Source organism: Corvus cornix, chromosome 23 (genome assembly GCF_000738735.6).
Source record: "Corvus cornix cornix isolate S_Up_H32 chromosome 23, ASM73873v5, whole genome shotgun sequence".
Classification (NCBI taxonomy): Eukaryota; Metazoa; Chordata; class Aves; order Passeriformes; family Corvidae; genus Corvus; species Corvus cornix.
Window position 1 is genome coordinate 3842940 of NC_046352.1, and position 20038 is coordinate 3862977.

The 20038-nt window shown below is 57.2% G+C and overlaps 2 protein-coding genes across 2 annotated transcripts; both read right to left on the minus strand.

The window, feature by feature from the left end:
* Nucleotides 1-5295: 5295 nt before the first annotated feature.
* On the minus strand, nucleotides 5296-7229 carry HOXB1 (homeobox B1). Its single transcript, XM_039564717.1, is given in 4 exon segments — nucleotides 5296-5482; nucleotides 5485-5712; nucleotides 6313-6633; nucleotides 6636-7229. Coding segments are annotated over 4 exon segments (897 nt in total). The 5' UTR covers nucleotides 6889-7229; the 3' UTR covers nucleotides 5296-5387.
* Nucleotides 7230-15490: 8261 nt separating this feature from the next.
* On the minus strand, nucleotides 15491-18146 carry HOXB2 (homeobox B2). The gene is given in 4 exon segments (XM_039564725.1): nucleotides 15491-15865; nucleotides 15867-16085; nucleotides 16087-16148; nucleotides 17209-18146. Coding segments are annotated over 4 exon segments (957 nt in total). The 5' UTR covers nucleotides 17597-18146; the 3' UTR covers nucleotides 15491-15577.
* Between the last annotated feature and the right edge of the window lie 1892 nt (nucleotides 18147-20038).

Here is a 20038-nt window from a genome sequence, read left to right on the forward strand (position 1 = left end):
AGTGAGGTGAGGTTTTCCCAAGGTAAGAATTCCTCGGATTAACTCCAGAGGAAAAACCAGGAGAATCCCGTGAGATTCCCCCCAAACTTGGGAGTTTTGCCTCAAATCTCAGCGGATTTGCGTTGTGGGCTCTTCAAGGGAGCTCGCGCCTGGTTTTAAAGGGATCCCTGGCCGGGATTTTTTGGGAATTCTCTGGGAAAGGGCCGCAAATTCCCAGCACAAACCTCCCTCGGAGCTGCTCCCAAAGGTGGGAATGCCCTGCAAAGGCTCCCAAGTTTTTGGGGACAAACCCTGCTCTTCCTGGGACCCCCCCAGCTCTCAGGGAGGAGCTGCCGATCCCAAAAACCTCTGGAATTCTTTTGGCCAGCCAGGCAGCGGCGCTCCAGGAGAATCTCCTCACCTTTACCTGGACAGGGACAAATTCAGCTCCTGCCGCATCCCTGGCACCGTCCCCAGGTGACCCCGCTGCCCTCAAGAGCCTCACGGGGGAAGATTTCCAGTTATCAACCCAATTTTTCCCTCATTCCGACCAATTTGGGGGGTTTCCTTGTGGTCCCGATTTCTTTTTTTTTTATGAATTCTGCCGCGACCCCGCTGCAATATTTCCAATTTCCATCCAACTCAGATAAAAACCTCTCGCAAGCGCCTTTTGCTGCCGTTGCCGAGGCAGATTTCAGCTCCCTTCCCTTGTCACGGCAGCAACCAACAATTTCCTTCACTTTGGCTTTGAATCCCCGGTCCTCAGACCATTTTTTGACCGAGAAATCCCCGATTTCTCTCATTCACAGCCAGCCACGGAGACGCGCGCGTTTGACGCTTCAGATAAATATCAGATACAGATAAAAACACATCTTTTTTTTCCCCCCTCCTGCTGCGGCTTTTATGACCTCGGGGTTGTCCCACGGGCACAGCGAACGCCCGTGAACTCTCCCCCTCTCCCTGCGCGTCCTCCGCGGCCCCATTATTCCTTTTTTAACCCCAAATAATTTTTCAAAGCGGCTCCTCGGCCGAGCGGCGGCCCCGGGGTGACCCTCGGGCCCGGCTTTGGGTGAATTCATCTCGGGCTGAACTTTGCGTGAACCGGGGGCCGAGGGGAAGGGAAGGGGACCCGGCAGAGCGAGGCAAGTCCTGAGCAAACCCATCAGGCTGAGTAAATATTGAGCGAATCCATGGGATGGAGCTGTCGGAGCCGCGGGAAGGGTGGGAGAGGCCTCCGGAGAGCCAGGAAATGTTTTGTCCGCGATTGTTCCTCCCATCCTTCGCCCCCCAGAGCGCGTTTCACCTGCCCGGGAGGTTAAAATGAGGCTGCTCGGCGCTGAAATTTCGGTGTCGGGGGTGAGGGGCAGCGGGGTGAGCGAGGGGACAGCGCCGTGGGGTGACCCAGGAGCTTTTCATGGGGTCAGCAGCTCCCAGGTCTTAAATCCCAGCGCCTTAAACCCGAGGATTTCAGTCCAGGTGACCCCCGCGGCATCAATCCTGCAGGATGAATATTCTCAATATTTGGAAGAAACGCTGCTAAATACACAAAATCCAACTAAATCCGTGCCCGGCTCCCGGGATCCCAGGATTTCGGGATGCCAGGATCCAGCCCCGCGGGGATGGGGGGCAGGGAACATCCCTGGATGTGCCAGGCGGGATCTGATGGAGCTGCCCTCTCACCCCTGCCTGGTTCTCCAGGGATGTCGGGGACACCCAAAACCACGCTCGTGTCAAATTTTCCAGAAAATTGCCCCTGGATTACCTGATTTGGGGTGTCCCGGCTCCCTGGCAGGTGCCTGGGCACCTCCCTGCCCTGCTGCCTCTGGATGGACCCAACTCCTGTCCCAGCTCCAAACCCCTCGCTGAGAATGTCTCCCCCTCATCCCGCTCTGGAAAAAGGGTGGCCCCTGACCCATTTTTGGGGTGTGACACGGCTTCGGAGGAACCCAAAAGCCTCCTTTGCCCTCTTCTGCTCCTCCTCAGGGCTTCAAAGGCTTTTAGGGCCGGCGCCAGCCCAGCCGAGCCACGGCCGAGTCCCTGAAGGGGACGTTTTGTCCCCAAACAGGGACCCGCAGGATCTTCACACCTTCACACCAAGGAGGAGTTAAAAGCAGCCCCCAAAGTGGAGTTGAAAGCGAGGAGCGATCTGCCGGCTATTATTATTATTATTATTATTATTATCATTATTTTCATTTCTTTTTTACCACAATGTCCTCTCGCAGGATCAAAAGGGCCTCGCGTGGTGAGAACAAACGCTCCGGCGAGAAGAGAAACATTTCACACCCAGGGGCGAGGAACAGATGGCCCCGGAGCTCCTCGGGTCCGCTCTGGGGACAGAGCCACGGCAGAGGGACCCTCGATGTCCCCTCGCCTGACCGGGGACCGCAGCCCGGGCTGCCGTAAATCATTCACACCGCGCCCTTCCCTCAACCGGGAATTTCCCCTTCCTTTGGGATATTAAAGGGATAAATCTCCATTAGGACGTGGCTGAGGGTGTGAGGGTGTGAGGGGGGGTGGGGGACTTGGGGTCGTTTTCCTGCTCATGAAAAACGCAGGGAGCCACGGGAGGACACCCGGAGACAGGGAATATGTGGAATAGGTGGAATAAGTGGGATATAAAGTGTCGTGTATCATTTGTATAAAACAAAGAGATGTGTGTAAATGAAATACCTGTGATAAACCCAACCAGGGCAACGAGGCCAAGTCTCGACTGAAGCTCCTGCCCGATCTTCCCACCCGTTCCCGTCCCACATGGATGCACCTGCGCGCGTCCCGAAATCCCGGATCCCGCTCTCCATCGGCTCGGATGTCCCTCAGCCCTTCCTAGGAGCAGCTGCCCCCAGCCCAGGCATCTCCAGCCGCGGCTGTCCCGCCGTGGCCTTTCCGGGCGGCTCCCGCTGCTTCCCGGGCTGCGTTTGGGGCTCCTGGGACAAAAGGGAGCGTGAGAAACTCCGGGAGGGGGGAAAAAAGGGATGAGCCGGGAGCGCTGCTGGCTGTGAGAGCGAGGAACACGGCCCGGCAGCCCGGGGGGGTCCGGGACCGGGCTGGGGGGCCCCGGGGGGTTCCGTGGGAAGGAAGGACGCGCTGGCGGCGGCTCCGGGGGATCTTCCGGAGGATCCCTTTGAGTTTCAAATGGGAGCTGGGAGCCTTTGTAGTGCCCGACGCAGCGGTGCCCTGCTTCTCATCCCTCCCTTGCCGCTCTCCTCACCTGGGACCGGGCCTAATCCCGGGCCTAGCCCGGTCGCCATCCCGGTTCCAGCCCCGTGGGAGCAGCGCAGGGCACAGGGATGCTCGGGCGCGGGGTTTTTTTTTTGGTTTGTTTTGGTGTTTTCCCCCTGACCTTTTGCAAACCGCGACTCTAAGAAAACCCCCTTTTCACCTTTTCCCCTCTGTTTTTTTTTCTCCCCCTCTTATCTCTGAGCTAATTGGGCACTCTAAAACCTTTTCTTCGGGGCCAGAGGAGTGTATTAGAGCGGGGAAGATTTTATCTGCGGGGGCAGAGCGATGCCCAGGGCCCTGCAGCAGCGCCGGGGCCGGGCTGCAGCCGCAGCAGGTACTTCCCTCATCCCTCATCCCTCATCCCTCGTCCCCCTGCCTCCCCCGCCGAGGAGATTTGCAAATTTGCCCAAGCCCGAACAATGGCTCCTCCTGGCAGCCCCTCTGTTTACTTGTTTAGAAATCCCAGAGGCGTTTCGAGGTAAAAAGGTCAGAGCTGGACCGGGCCCGCTGCTGCTCCCTCCCCGCCGGCCCCGCTCCGTCCCTCCCTGGAGGTAAAACCGGGAGGTTTTATTTATTCTCTGGAAAATCCCCGTTTAGGGCTCGCCTTGGGGGAGCTGAAGGGAATAAACCACATTTGACGCTTCGTTTCGGGGTTTGAGGCGCGTAAATTGTCCGGAAAAGTCCGGAACTCCTCCCGTCCCCACCCCGAGCCCGTCCCGGGTTCTGTGGCAGCTCCAGGGATGCAGAAATCCCGGAGTTTCCACACCGAGGATGATTTTCTGCCCTCGTCAGGCCTCGCTGCGCTGGGAAATGAGCGGAGAACCCCACGCCGGAAGGGTTCTTATCCCTCCTGGCTTTGGGAAGCCAGGCCCGATCCTGCAGATGCCAGGGCGGGGCTCGGGGTGCGCCCGCAGGAAAAGGGATCGGCCCCTTTGTTTGGGAACTTTGGAAGCAGCCGGAGACTCCTTCCTTCCTTCCTTCCCTCCTTCCTCCTTCCTTCCTCCTCCCTCCGAGCTCGGGCTGCCCCCGCCCCGCGCCCCGCAATTCCCAGAGATTCCCATCGGGTTGAAAAGCCGGGAGTTGCGGAAAAAGTCAACTTTATTGGGCTGAGGTAGTTCCATGTCGGGGGAGGGAGCGGGAGGGGGAACGGGAGATTCCGCTGGAGGAACCGCTCGGGTTTGGCCGATAATTCAAACCATTTTTAACAGCACTCGCCCTGGTTTTCCCTTCTCGAACTCCTCGCGAGGGAGGCAGGGAGGGCGTTTGGGTTGGAGCGCGGCTTTATCTGGCTCTGATAAGCCTGAGAGGGTGCGGGGTGCGAGGAACGCGCTCCGAGCTTTGAGGCTGTCGGGAGCACAAATAAATCGCGGCCCCCCCCGCAGCCTTGTCCCCATCCACCCTCCTGCGACAGCCCCCAAAGCCCCCCGAGCTCAGCCTGGGCTCCTTTTCTCTGATAACACAAATCACACTTTCCCCCCCGCCCCGCTCCTTCCTCCTCCGCCGGCAGCAGCAAAAATCGCGTGGACAACAGCAACAAAAAAAACCCTGTAAAGCAGAAATAGTGCAAAATGGGAGCAGAAATTTCCTTTTTTTCTTTCTTTTTTTTTTTTTTTCCTCTTTTTCCTCGGGGTTTGGGTCTTTGCAGAGGCCTCGAGCGTCTTGGGCACCTCAGGTCTCGTTCCAAGATACACAAACAGGAAGTAAAAGGGAAAGGAAGGGGGGGAAAAGATGCCCAAAACTTTCTTTTCCCCCTTTTTTTTTTTTTTTTTACAATCTCATAAGGAGGAAAAACGCATCGAGCGAGGGATTCGGGCAGGGGAGGGGGGGAAAAAAAAGTCGTTGTGCGCGTTTTTCAAAAGGGGGGAGAGAACTAAATTCGTTTTAAAGTTTGTCTGTAGTTGAAAGTGCAGTTCCTAGAGGGGAGGGAAGAGGAGAAACGTCCCTGAGACACGGAAATTGCTACGGACACAGGACACGGCCGCTCCTTGGGAGTCCAGCGCTTTCCAGAGGGGCTATAAATTAAGAGAGAGAGATGCGAGCGGGACCATCGGTGTCCCACGCGTGGGACAGCCGGGGATGCTCGGAGGGACGCGCGGCTCCCCTCCCACGGGGTCGGGGCTGCGCGTGGGGGGCTCGTGTTCCTGCGGGGGGGCTCCGCAGCCCCTCGGGGACAGCCCCGGGCCGAGGTTTCAGGAGGAGCCCGAGCTGGGGGAGGCCTCAGGGGAGGTGCAGTTGGACTGATCCGAGGCTTCGGCCGCTTCCTTCGCCGCCCTGCAGGCAGTGCCGGGGCGAGCCCTTCCTTTTCCCTCTTCTTCTGCTTCATCCGCCTGTTCTGGAACCAGATCTTGACCTGGGTTTCGTTGAGCTCCAGGGTGGCGGCGATCTCCACCCTGCGGGCCCGGGTCAGGTACTTGTTGAAGTGGAACTCCTTCTCCAGCTCCGTCAGCTGCTTGGTGCTGAAGTTGGTGCGGATGGCGTTGGGCTGCCCCAGGAGCCCGAACTCGGACGTTTTGCCTGCGAAGGACCCAAAAACACCAGGGCAGGAGCGGCCGGAGGAGCCCTCTCCCTGTGGAGCCTCCCCCGCGCCCCTTCTCCCTCCTCCTCCTCCCTCGCCCGCGGCTCCGCGCTCCCTCCCGGCTCCTCACAGCCACCCCCGGCTCCCATCCCGGCCCAGGCTCCGCTTTTCCCCTTGGAACCATCCCTTGCATCCTCCCGGAACCCGCGGGAGCGCTGGACGTGCGCGGGAAGGGGTGGAAGGGGAGGGAGAGGGTGATGATGGCGGGGGGAGGAGGAGGGAAGGCCGTGATTTAAGGAAGATCGTGGGGAAGGAAGTTGAACAATAGAGGAGGGGATGGAAGCCACGGCTGCGGAAGGAGCAGGAAGCGCCGAGCGTTTCCTACTCCGAGCCGAGCTTAACTCAGCCCTGGGCCTGCGGGAAGCCGAGCTTAGGGACGCTCCATCGGATGTGGCTGGCAAATCTCTGTGTGGGGTTTAAAAAGAAAGACCCCCAAACCCCAAACGAACGCAACCCAAACCCAAAGTCCAGATCCCGCGGAAGGCAACATTTCCCGGTCCCCCACCACCCCGAGGTGGGGCCCCTGTCCCCAAACTCACCTGTTTTGGGGGGGTTCCTCTTCACCCTCATCCAGTCGAAGGTCTGCGCCGCGCCGGCGTTGGGGCACGGCTCGGGGGGGCCCGGCGGCTCCTGCTCCTCGTGCAGAGAAGGCGAGAGGCCGCCGTAAAGGCCGGGCAGGTACCCGGGCTGCTCCTGCCCGAACAGCGGCTGCTGCTGGAACTGCCCCGCGGCCCCGCAGTAGCTCTCGGCCAGGCCGGATCCCAATCCCGTGCCCGAGGGATACCCGGCCGCTTGGAAGTACGGCCCGTCCGCGTCCTGCTGGCCGAGGTAGAGCTGCTGGTGGCCGTAGCCGGGCCGCCGGCCTGCGCTGGGTAGCCCGGGGTAGTCCCAGCGAAGGGGCCCGAGCGGCCGCAGGAGGGAGGGTGGAAGCTCTGCTGGGGGAGATGCGCGACAGCGGCCGCGGTGCCCGGCAGGCCGAAGCTCAAAGTGTCACTGCCGGGGCTACCTGAGCACGGGGGGAAGGAAGGGGAGCCCGGCTCTAAGTGGTGGTAGGCGCCCGTCCCGCGGTTACAAATTGCGTACTCTAAGAAGGAGTTCATCCTGGTATTGTCCATCTGCCACTGATGGAGGAGGGTCAGCCTGTTTTGGGGGGGATCCCGCCTGCCCTACAACCTTTGGGTAGTATGTCAAAGCTGTAAAACTTCCTTCCAGGCATCGCCGGCCCGCGAACCCCGCAGCCCTCGGCGGGGCCGGGGGGACCCGCGGGCGGGCGGGCACGGAGCGGGCCCAGCCCAATGAGCGCGGGGCTCCCGAAGTTTGTCCCAGCTCCGGGCTCATCCATCAAGGGCCTGACATTTGCATGACAAAGGGGCTTCAATCAAACCCTGCCCATCAATCTGATAACAACACGGACGCGTCAAAATCTTTCCTCAAAGACTTTAGAAGAGAGCAGCGAGGTGGGGTGCGGGGAGGTGCAGAGGGGCTGGGGGAAGGATTGGAATGACCCGCGAGTGTTTTAAGTGCTAAAAAGGCCCCCGAGTTATGCGAGGAGCCGATTTCAGGCAGAACTTCCCCTCGCCCCGACTTAAAAAGGTTTTCCCCGGTGCCGGCTCCGCGTGAGAAAGAGAAAAGAGGAAGAGGGGATGGGGAGGTGTGACCGCCCTGCGCCCATAAACACAAAGGGATGCTCTTTTATTCACTTGGAAACTCTTCCCCACAAAGTGCCTTGGGTCGCGCTTGGCCTTTTCCGGGATGAGGAGTCCGCTAAAAGCTCCTAAGAAAAATCCGCTCCATTTTCGCTTTAATTTCGCCACACGGGCTTTGTGTCCGGGGTAAAAGCACCGTAATTAGATCAATATTCTAATGAGGCGGCGAAATAAAGTTACGGGGAGACAGAATGGCTTTTGTTGGAGCGATGCCATGGCCCGGCCTGGCAATTACGGGAACGGAACTGAAACCGATCCCCGTGTCCGCCTCGGGATCTGCCCGTCCATCCACGCACCCGCACACTTCCTACCAACACCAATTTCTAGGGGTTTTAAGCAATTGTGGGGCACTAAGCTCGGCTTTGCTGGTTTGATCTCGGCTCGGATGCGCGGCCAGGCCGGAGCAGGGTCCAGCTGAGGAGGAGGTGGGCAGAGCCGGCCTCCAGCCCGGCCACTCGGGCGCTCAGAGAATGGGAACATAGGTAGGCAACATTTATTTACTTGTTGGCGGAAGGGAGACAAGAGCACCCAACAATCCGACGCCCACAGTCATTTGTTACTTGTCAGGATATTTACTGCTCGGCCACACTCCCAGAAGGACCAGGAGGGCTCTGCTCCCTCTCTCTCCTCTCTCTCTCTCTCTTTTACCCCAGGCCAAAAGTTCACTTTGAAAGGCAAACCCGCGTCCTTTCGCTGCGAGCTTCGGCTGATGCAACACGTTGGGGGAACGTTTGCTGAGAAATTTCAGCCCAGGCATCAACGTTTTCCCTTCCTTCCAATCCCTCCCCCGAAGGAAAACTCGACTTTTAGCCAGTTGCAGCTCCCATCCTTCAATAAAAAAATAATAATGAACTTTTCCAGAGCTGCGCGCCCATTTATTCATTTATTCCGCCGACTTTGCTGATGCTGAGAGACTCGGGAATAAAACATTTTGGGTTGCAAACGTTCTCCAAAACTCTCTGCCTCCTTCTTTGCATAAAGTGAATGTAAAGATTCAGAGCAACTCTCCCGTCGTTCCCCTCGCAAGAGAAATCGATTTCTAATTTGATTCCTTTTATATTTCGTTGCGTCCGCGTTTAAATGGATGTCTCGGAGATGATTCATGGCTGTAAAATGAAAAAAAGGAAAGGGTGGATGTTTATTTCAGCCTCGAATCAATCGTTTCGTGCTGTCTGATGGTTTTCCGCCCTGATCTCACTCCGCTGGTGCATCAGGGGGATGTTTGATGTCATTAAAATCGAGAAAAATCCCTGATCCCGAGCTGTGGAGGGGAAACTTTTCCTGCGCGTCCTCTCAGCGAAGCCTAAATTAGAGCTGAGGCGGCCCTGGGGTGCAAACACCGAATTTCTCTGCTGGGTGGAGAGATCGGATGGGACCGGGGTCCGAATTTGAGCCACGATTGCTCAAACTCTGCAAAATTCTGCAAAGCTCCCGAGCCGGGGACGAGCCGCGGGGCTGGGGACGGCGAGGTGGGGACGTGGAATTTTGGGAGCGGATTCCCTGGAATCACTTTGGGAAAGGCTTTTTTTGGTCCCTCCGTGGAGCTGACGGTCGGATGAGGGCTGAGGCGGGGTGGAGGTGGAGATGGAGCCGAGGAGGGGATGCGGGGCTGGAGTCACTTTGGGAAAGTCGCTTTTTTGGGGTCCCTCTCTGCGTGTAACCCCAGGCGAGGGAAAAAGGGGCCGATTTCTCCCCAGAAATGGTCGCCACCTTGTCCCCGCTGCTCGCCCCCGGCTGCTCCTCCCCGCAGCCCCTCGGGCCGTACCTGCCGGGGGCAGGGAACACCGGCACAAGCCGGGATGGAAGACGGGGCCGCGTTCCCAACCCTCTCCCGGGCCTGGGGATCCCTTCCCGGCGCTCCCAGGATGCTCCGTCCCCCCCCGCGCTCCTCTCCGGCCCCGGCTTCCCCAAAGTCACATATTCTGCCCCAAAACGGTGGCTTGTGGGGACTGCTTTGGGAAGCCGCAGCACCCAAGTGGGTGCAGAGATTCTGGGAATCACTTGGGAACTGAAATTTCCTTTGTGTCCTCTTGCCCTACACCAAATTTCTGCTGCTGTTGTTGTTATTATTATTATTAATTAGTTTTAATTGCCCTTGCGGAAGTGCGGAACTTCAGTTCAGACCTTCGTAACCCGCTGGACAAAGAAATATCAGCTTATTTTTAACAACCAAGCCCCGACTGAGCCTCTTTCTGTCCTTGACACTTTTATTTATTCCTTTCGAACCTCCTTTATGGGGAGCTGAGAGAGGGAAGGCGGTCAAGGAAAAAAGTGTGGCTGGAGATTCCCAACTGCCCAGAGCTCGGTCCTACCCTCCCTCGGCCTCTCATTTATCCATTCTTTGATTTTCACCGCAGCACCGAGGGCGACAGGGAGTTATCCCTCCTCTCGGGCACAGTTTGGGGGTTAAAATGAAATATCCGGGCGTGAATGAGGATGAGGGCGGGGTGAATTCCCAGCTCTGGTTCCCGGGAGGAGAAGCTGCGCTGTCCCGTGGGAGGCAGAGGGGGGAAATTCCCCGCTCCAGATCCCACGGAGCCGCTTCCCCGCGGCTGAGGAGGGCCCGGAGCGCTCCAGGAGCTGCCGCCCCAAACCTCGGCCTTGGAGCCGAGCGCGGGCAGGGGATGAGGAGGGCACAGCGGGCACGGCAGCGTTTTGGGCCGGAGCTCTCGGTGCCACCAAAGCCACCCCCTGTCCTTGTCCCCTCCGTCCAGCCCGGGGCACTCGCTGTGACAAAAATCTTCGCTGTCCCCGAGTGGAAACACGGCCCCGTCTCTCCTGAATCAGCCAGAGGGGTTTCGGCCCTGCGGGAGAACCCCCCGCTTTTGTTTCAACCCCATGGAAGCATCTGGGTTTTAAATCTGGATTCTAAATCTGGGGTTTAAATCTGGATTCTAAATCTTGATTTTTAAATCTGGATTCTAAATCTCGATTCTTAAATCTTGATTTCAAATCTTGATTTTTAAATCTCGATTTTTAAATCTTGATTTTAAATCTCGGGTTTAAGTCTTGATTTTTAAAGCTTGATTTTAAACATTTTAATCAAGCTTTTCTTGAGAGCAGCTTCTCCCCCTGAGGGGCACAAAGCGACTCCCCGGATCCCGAGGCTGCAGCATCCCGGGGGAAAGAGGGAGGGAAGATCCATCCCTGCCCTAAAAAGGGGCTTAATTTGCTTTTAAACCACTCTCCTGGCGCGGGGGAGAATCGCGTTCCTCCAAAGGAAATTTGTGGGAGCACCTCCTGTAAGAAATCTTTTCCCGAGACAAACCAGGGAGGTTTTTTGTGCAGTCGGCAGAGGAGGAACGAGGCATTTCCAAAGGCTCCGGAGTGTTCAGATGCTTCGTTTTTGGAGTTAAAAATAACCCTCGGCGGAGAAAGTTGGTGTCGTGCGTAAGAAATGTCACTCGTGGCTCCTGGCGGGGTGATTTATAAGGAGCGGGGCTGCGAGTTTGGCTGAGGACTCGGTGATCACCAAAAGGACTTGACAGCGGAATTTATGGCCCCGGCATGGGGCTGGGAGAGCTCCCGGCCCGCTCGGCTGCTCCTGGGGGGGAAAAAACTGCAGAGGGGGAATAAAAGGAGCACATCGGGGAAATGCTGCGGGGTTCGGGAGTCCAAAGAGGCGCAGGAGGGACTTAATGAGTTACAAGCACCGGGTTATCCGCGGGAAAAGCCCAGGTAATTAGGAGAAAGTAGAATAATTGTTCAAGGGATGGGGACAGGCGGAGGGTCCCGAGGTCCCCGCACAGGGACGCTCCGCAGGTGCTCAGCATCCCCCGGGAGGGATGGGACACTTGGGACATTTGGGACATTTGGGCCACTTGGGCCACTTGGGCCAGGGCCACGCCTGGAGCTCTGCGTTTCCCCAGCACCTCCTGGAGTGGAAGATTGTGTGAAAATCTCCCGATTTCCCCTTTTTTCCTCTTTTCAGGGTGGCCCAGACCCCTGAAACCCCGCCTCCTTCAGCTCCAAGGGATCAAATTCCTCCTCCGCTGGCTCGGGGAATCCTGTCCTGCTTCCCTGGAAATCCCCTCGGCCTTTTCCATGGGCTGCAGTGAGGCTGGAGCCCGGCTCGTCCCATTAATGAGGCTCATTTGCGTGTTTTTTACTGGGCGAGGGTGGAGAGGAGGGGTCTGGGACTGCTGCCCCCGGGTCCCAAATCCCTCGGGATTCATCCAGATCCCGACCGCAGGCCCTGCCACTCTCGCTCCTCACCCCGCCCTCCAACAAGCGCATGAATTAATTAACATCTTCATCAATCGCTGGTATCAGCAGCTCGGCTTTATCGATATCAAACAGCGCTGGGGTAACGGGGACCTCGCTGGGGTGGAGAACCAGATCCAATGGGACGAGCTGGGGCGAATCTTTGGTTTCTTCCCGTTTTTTTCCCCTCTATTTTCACCTTCCAGCAAGGAAAAAAATCACCGGGATGGATGCAGGAGGTTCCGGGACACGAGCAGGGCAAGGTTTGCTCTCCCAGCTCCTCCTTTTTATTGGTGGAGGAGCTTTGGGAGAGCTGAGGACTGGGATGCGATGAAAAACTGGAACACGATGCTACAGCTCAGCCGGGGAGAGGAACATTCCCGGAAAAGCAGCAGAATTCCCAGGAGAAGTCAACTCTTCCCGCCTCCCAGGCCCGATTCCCGATTGGCCTTTTCCTCCACGGAAGATCTTCCCGCGTTGTTCCAGCACCTCCAGGGCTTCGAGGAGCTCTTCAGCAAACACATCCCCCGCCCGGAGCAGCACAAAATAAATATTACCTCAGCAGCCCCGCCAACACGTGCGGGCGCCGCTCATTTGCATATTCCCGGCTTAATAATCGCCAGGCAATTGCGGTGTTTTGACAACAATCAAGGGCTGAATATGCTTAATATGCTTAATACGCTTAATATATGCCCTCCAGTTGCGCGGAACAGAAGGGCAGCGTTGCAAATATTCGCTCCCCATTTGTTTGACATTTCGAAGAAGGTAAAGAATGGCTGAACTAATGGCGGAATCTTACAGCCATTCAATAATTTAGATTTTATTGAATATTCCCCTTCTCCTCTCCGACATTTCAGTCTTGCTAATTAGGACAAATAAGAAGGGGCCTGCTGTTAGCAGGGATAATAACTGGCGAGCTTCCATTTATTAAGTCACTTTCCGTGGGTGTAGAATTGATCTGTGGCTGTGACTGGCATCCCTTCCCCAGACCTGCAGGACTTCGGGAAGTCATTACAGGGCCCTCGTTAGGGATTTGTATCGATGAGGGCTCGGGGTTTAATTTGGGGGGGGGTCCTGGGATCCCTTCCCCCGCCCCCCATCCCTGTCCCTTCGCCGGGGGAAGGGGGGGTCCCGTGCAGGGGGATCCCTCTTGTCCCCTCCCTCGGCCTCGCCCTTCCCCTCCTCCCTTCCCCACGGCGGGAAGGGCGTGTGCGTGTGGAAATCCGCTGCTTTAGGTGATTTCCCCTCATTTTTTTTTAGGCTGGATAAGGAGGCGCCGTCCCCGGGGAGGCCGAAGGGATGCGCAGACCCCCAGAGCCAGCCCAGGGCAGGGCCGAGCTGCCCCCGAGCCTCCCATTCCCTGCTCGCGGAGCTCCCAGCACGCCTGGAATGGGGCTGGCGAGGGGGAGGAGGAGGCGAGAGGGGAAATCTGGGAAGCGCTGGAACAAATGGCGCTTTGATAGACAACGTCTGGCAGTGCCAACGCCGCCGCCGAGCGCGTTCCAGAAGCCGGAGATATTAAATAAACTTAAAGATAATGAATAGCCTTCTGTGGCGCTCCTCGGGCTGCGCCCGGGCTCTCCTGCCCCCCGCAACTCGAGACTCGGGGACTCTCGGAGCGGAGAGGAGGCGGTGAGAGAGGGCAGGGGGGTGCTGATGGCTCCCAGGCGGGGATGCGAGGGAAAACTCGGCTCCAGCAGCGCCAGCCGCGCACCAGGCGCTGCCTTTTATTGATGGGAAGGTGTTAAGCAACGTTGGCGTGAATATTTAATCGCCATCCGCGCCGGTGCTGCGGGTAAAGCTCGCTCCTTTCCCGGGAATCGCCGGCTCCTTCGGTGGGAAAAGCGCCTGGCGAGATTATTGGGAATAAAAAGGTGGCCGTAAAAGCGACCCCCCCCCTCCTCTTTGTTCGAGCGGAAGGAGAGAATCCGCAGCTTCCAACAGCAATTTCCAAAACATCTGTCGACGCTTTGCTTTCCTTATTTCACTTTTATTTCTTTTTACGGCCGGAGTGGAAATCCAGCCCGGCTCTGCTGCTTTTAACCCCAAATAAAAGATCAGGCGGCCACGCCGAAGTTTCCCGGGCTCCAAGCGTTCCCTGGAGAGGGGGGATGACCCCACCCGGGCACCGAAAACACCAAACCCAGCCCAAAAATCAGTGGGGGGACCCCCCAAAGGCAGCAGAAGGCGAACTGGGGGCCTGGGCTTTGCTTAACCCTACAAAAAGGTGCTGGGGGCAGCTTCTCGGCTACTCCGCGCATTTTAAGGGTCCCCCTCAGCCCCTCGCCCCTCGCCCCGCATTCCCCATCCCCCGGGTTCTCCTTTCCTCGCTCTTTTGGCACAAACCCCTCCTGGACGCCTCCCAAAATTCGGGCCGCGCCCGAGGAAACCCCGGTGACCGAGCAGAGACGCGCCGTGATTGATTTGGGGTGGCAGCGCCGCTGAGCCCTTCTCATCCAGGAGCCTCCCCCAAACCCCCTCACCCTCCCCATCTCCCCCCCCCCCCGGCAGATAAATTTGGGGTTTAAAGTCACGCGTCGGGAGAAAGGTTTTGAAGGGATCCACGAGCCGCGGGAGCAGCAGAAATCCCGGAGGGAGCTCCCGGATCCAGGGGGTTTGGGGTTAGTGAGGCTGGAAAAGAGCAGAGGAAAAAAGAAAGGCCCCTCTCAGGCCCATCTCTTACCCCTCCTTCTCCTCTAACGTTTATTTGCTGACCCAAACGCCCTCCCCGCGTGGATTTTTGAGCTTTCACTCAAAATCCTCGTTTTTCCCTCGTTTTTGTTGGTTTGTTATCTTTTTTTTTTTTGCAGCCCGGGACGTTCCGAGCCGCAGCAACTGCGGCGTGGCCCGGCCGGATTCTGGGCTGCGAGAGAAAGGAGGAGGAGGAGGGTTGGGATGAAGGGAGGGATGTGGGAGGCAGGGAATGGCCCCGGAATCCGCGTGGGCTCCGCGCAGCCCCCGCGCCTCTCCCGGCGCTGCCTTTGTGTTGGTTTTCCATCCCTTTATCCCTGGTTTTTTTTTTTTTCTTTCCTTAAGGGAGGGGATTTTTCCCGTCAGGGAAATAGAACGGCAAACGTGAAAATTAGAAAGAAATGGCCCCGCTCGGATTTCGCAAAATAAATAAATAAATCAACACCAAGCTCAAGGAGAATTAAAACAGAGCCAATGCTGGAAATATTTCCCGGAGCCTCTGGAATTGTTGGTTGGGAGAGATTCCTTTTGTCTCCTCTCAGGGCACACGAGGAGATTATTAAAGCTCATTACAAAGCGGGAAAAGAGGAAGGCAAATGATTTATGGAGAAAAACAAAAACAGCGTCCTTTGGAATGAAATACGGAGCATTGCTGGTTTTATAAAGACATTTATTTACTCTATGAAAATAATATACAATAAATAATTTGCCCTTTGCTATGAAAGGATTTGAATAAATAGGCTACATCTAAAACGTAAAAAGAGGAAGGAAATTTCCCCTGATTTCTTTTTTTCTTTTCTTTTTTTATTTTTTTAAATTATTTTTATTACGAAATCTAAAATCTCGTTCTGATTCCTGAGAAAGTCGCTGGGAGGATTTACAAATATTTTTTTTCTCTCTCTCTCTCGAGGGCTGACATCTCCGCTGTGCGTGAGAACTACCGGCTGCTTCCTTTGAAATAAATAAGGGGACAAAAATAAATAAAACTACCATCAAATACCTGCATTTTAGCAAAACTCGGGCCGCTAAATGAGTGTTGGGAGGGCGATTTGGGTCTCACGGAGCTTTAGGAGGGAAGTGGGAGGAGGTGACTGAATGAGAAATGGCTTGAGGTTGATTTAGGGCGGATTTTGGGGCGCTGGCAGCGGCCGGGCTGGGGCTGGTGGCCCCAAACACCCGGGTGGGATGGAGGGACAGGAGGCCGCTATTGGAAATTGAAATGTTGCAGGTCTATGGTACAAAGTGCGCTCGTAAAAAAGTCCAGCTCCTCCTCGGAGAAGCGCAGGGGGCTCTCCAGGGAGCCGTGGGCAGCGGGGGAAAACCCCTGGGAAAGCTGCAGGCACGGCTCGGCCGGGAACAGGCTCAGCTCCGGCAGCACGGGAGACTCGCAACCAGCGCTGCCCTCGCCCGCGGCCACCCCGGGCGGCTCCGCGCTCGCCCCCGCGCTCCCTCCGCGCTCCCGGGGCTGTCCCCAAGCCGGGGCTGCCTCGGGCCTCCTCGGCGGGGTCACTGCCCTCGTCCAGGCCGGGGAAGGGCAGCTCCCCGTCCGGGGTTTCTTTGTGCTGGGTTTGCCTCTTGTGCTTCATGCGGCGGTTCTGGAACCACACCTTGACCTGGCGCTCGGTGAGGTCGAGCAGCGCCGCGATCTCCACGCGCCGGGGCCTGCAGAGGTATTTGTTGAAGTGGAATTCCTTCTCCAGCTCCAGCAGCTGGCGTGTTGGTGTAGGCGGTGCGGAGCCTCCTGGAGCCGCTGCTGTCCGCCAGCCCCGGCGTGTCTGGAACACACGGGGGGGGAAAAATTTGTCACCAGCGGGGACGAGCCGAGGGGCTGGAGCCGTCCCCTCGCTCGCTGCCGCCGGCTCGACGGGGGCGGGGGAGCCGCTCCGGGATGGAGGAGGATTGGGAATCGCCCCCCGCTCCCCTCGCCTCGAGGAGGAGAAGGGATTTTGCTCCCCTGGCCTCTCCCTTCAGAGCCCTTCCCTCTCTGCCACCCTGGCGGATAAAGGGAATTTCAAACCGTTCCTTCTTTCCCCTTTTTTTTTTTTTTTTTTTTTTTTTTTGGCCCTTTCCCGGTGCTCCGGGCCGGGCGCTTTGATTTCATCATTCCGGTTTTTCTCCGCGGCCAATGAGCTCCGGTGTCCGCCCTGCTCCTGCCCGAGCGCTCACCTGAGCCGCGCCTCGGAAATCCTGGAACGGCCAATTGTTCCTCCAACACTTCATCCCGAGGGAAAGAGGCTCCCCGGCCGCGGCAGCGCCTCGCGGAGAGGCTGCTCCTTTTTGGGGGGGCTCGGGGAGGGTTTGGGGGTGTAATAATTCCGTTCTGCAGGATGCTGAGAGCCCAGCCCTCGCTCTTTCACCTCCCCACCCTGCTGCCAGCAGCCCCCGCGTTCCCCACCCATTTTCTCTCCCCCCTCCGCACTTCTTTGGGGTTTTGTTGTCTTCGCTTTCTCCTCTTTTTTCTTTTTCCCTTTTTTTTTTTTTTCCCCCGTAGGCTGTAAAAAAATGCAGGGCTGGCAGAGAAAACCAAACAAACGGAGCTGCAAACCCCCCCTCCCCCGCCGCATCCCCCCGGCTCCCCGGCCCCTTCTCCCTCCCGGCTTTGGCAGAAGTCGCAGCAATTTGTTCTTTTTATTCGCGGGGGGAGGGAGGAGGCAGCAGAGCCCCCGGGCCGGGGGACATCGCTCCGTGTATTTCACGCGTGACACTTTCGGGGGAGTCTCTCTGGGCTGGGGGGCTGGGGTAGGGCTCTTTTGGGGCGGGGGGAGGAGGATTTTTTATTTCTCGGATCCTCTCCGAGTCCAGCGAACACCCCCTGACCCCCCTGGTGATACGAACCTGCGGGAGATCCTGCGGCAGGCACCGGCACCGAGGAAGATGATGGGGGGGACGAAGAGGACGGAGCCTGGGTGGTTTTCTTGGACGATTTCTTCTCCTTCATCCAAGGGAATTCCGCTGCCAAGGGGCCGGGCTGTGCCGGCGCCGGGGGCTGGGGTTGGAGCAGGCCATGGGATGCTCTTTTTTGGCTCCTCGGTCGTGCCTGGCTGCCAGAACAAGGATTCAGGCTTTGGAGGACGGTTTGCTCAAAAGGAGGAGGAATTAATGTCGAGTCCTTGATTGATGAAGTTTGAAATGTCTCCAGGACAGCGGGAAGAGACGTCAGGCACTCTGCGAGCGAAGGCTGGCTATTTATAAACCCGATCTCCCTCTCAAATTCAAAATTCATGGCTTTTCCAGGGCCCAGGGTTTAAAAAGAGGGAGGGAGGGGGGGGGAAGGAGGAGGAGGAGGAGGAGGGGGAGAGAAATCTGAGGGCCTCGGTTTTTGATGGCGGGGATGATGACGGTCCTCGGGCTTTTTATAATTGTTATATTGCTGATAATACAGGCGGAGGGGGACCTTGCTCTGCTAAACTCGAGGCTGGGGCGAAATTGCAGCCAATTCCTCGTCACGTGGGCGGCCCTGGCCAATGGCGGGCGGGGCCTGGTGGCAAACAGAAAGCATTATTTTCTTTAATTGATTTAAAAAAAAAAAGAGAGAGAGAGGGAGAGAGAGAGAGGAACCCCAGAAAGGCCAACAGCACCCAGCGCCACCCCGGTGCCATCACCCCTTCCCGGCTGGGGGGTGTGGGCAGGGATTGCATTCCCTGCCTGTCCCTCCTGATGCTCCCTGTCCTGCCCGTGCCTCTTTCCTGGCATTCCCCGTCCTTCCTGATGCTCCCTGTCCTGCCTGGGCTTCTTTCCTGGCATTCCCTGTCCTTCCTGATGCTCCCTGTCCTGCCTGGGCTTCTGTCCTGGCATTCCCTGTCCTTCCTGATGCTCCCTGTCCTGCCTGGGCTTCTTTCCTGGCATTCCCTGTCCTTCCTGATGCTCCCTGTCCTGCCTGGGCTTCTTTCCTGGCATTCCCTGTCCTTCCTGATGCTCCCTGTCCTGCCTGGGCTTCTTTCCTGGCATTCCCTGTCCTTCCTGATGCTCCCTGTCCTGCCTGTGCTTCTTTCCCGGCCTTCCCTGTCCTTCCTGATGCTCCCTGTCCTGCCTGGGCTTCTTTCCTGGCATTCCCTGTCCTTCCTGATGTTCCCTGTCCTGCCTGTGCTTCTTTCCTGGCATTCGCTGTCCTTCCTGATGCTCCCTGTCCTGCCTGGGCTTCTTTCCTGGCATTCGCTGTCCTTCCTGATGCTCCCTGTCCTGCCTGGGCTTCTGTCCTGGCATTCCCTGTCCTTCTTGATGCTCCCTGTCCTTCTTCCTGTCCTGCCGGATGCTCCCTGTCCTTCCTGAAGGCCCTGGTCCTTCCTGATGTTCCCTTCCTTCCTCTGCCTCCTTTCCTGCCTGTCCTTCCTGATGTTCCCTGTCCTGCCATTCCTGTCTTCCCTGCTTTCCCTGCCTTTCCTGTCTTCCCTGCTTTCCCTGCTTTCCCTGCCTGTCCTTCCTGATGCTCCCTGTCCTTCCTGAAGGCCCTGGTCCTTCCTGGTGTTCCCTTCCTTCCTCTGCCTCCTTTCCTGCCTGTCCTTCCTGACCTTCCCTGTCCTGCCTGTCCTTCCTGACGCTCCCTGTCCTGCCTGCTCTCCGTGTCTTGCCCGTGTTTCCCCCCCTGCCTCTCCTGCCTTCCCTGCCTGTGCTTCCTGCCCTGTCTGTCTTCCTGGTGCTCCCTGTCCTTCCCGATCCTCCCTGTCCTGCCTCTCCTGCCTCTCCTGCCTGGTACTCCTTGTCCTGCCTGTTTCTTGCCCTTCCTGATGCTCCCTGTCCTCTCCTCGCTGCCCTCCCTGGTGCTCCCCATCCTGCCTGCTCTGCCTTCCCCGCCTGTGCTTTTTGTTCTGCCTTCTCTCCCCGTCCTCCCCGATGCTCCCCGTCCTTCCCGATGCTCCCTCTCCTGCTTTCCCTGCCCATCCTGCCCGCGCCCTGCCCGGCCCTGCCCGTTCCACCCCAGTGCCGCGCCAGGTGTCTCCAGCTGCGCTTCCCAGACTTTCCATCCCCAGGGTGAGAACCAACTGTGGGAAAAAGGGATTTTTTTTTCCCTCCTCCCTCCCTCCCGGACATTCACAGCTGGATCCCAGCTCCTGTTTCCACCTCACCCATTTATTGCAGCTCGGGAAGTCCGAGCCGCTGTGAGGGTTTGTCCTGGAGTTTGCGTTTGAGCCTGGATGTGAACGCTTAGGAAATCAAGCGAGCTTTTAAGTCAAGTGTAGTTAAACCGGCCCGATTTACCGGTTTAAATTACCGTTAAAGAGCAGCCTAATCCTTCTTCCCAAGCCAGGCTTAATGGACCCTTTGCACTTTCCTTAAAGGCCAAACACGTTTTAAGGTCACGGATATCTCTGAAATCACATTTCTTCCTTCCCATCTCTTTTTTTACCCCGTCTCCAATAAGCAGCGCCACTTCCAGAGTTTACAAAATAAATAAATAAAATGAAAAAGTCATTTCCCAAGATCTTTTTTTTTTTTCCCCCTTTCTTTCCCTCTTTAAAGTGCCCCGGGTCCACACAACCCGCAAAGAAGAGAGAAACCATCAATCTTTTCCTCCAAAGACTTTTGACAGCTCGGCCTGACTCACTCAGCAAAGAAATTTGGCTTTTGCCACGGAGTTCCCCAGCCCAGGGGAGATTTATAAACTTTAATCCGCGGGTCTCAAGAGAAGAAAGTCCAAATTTCGGGGAGGGGAGAGAAATAAAATTTA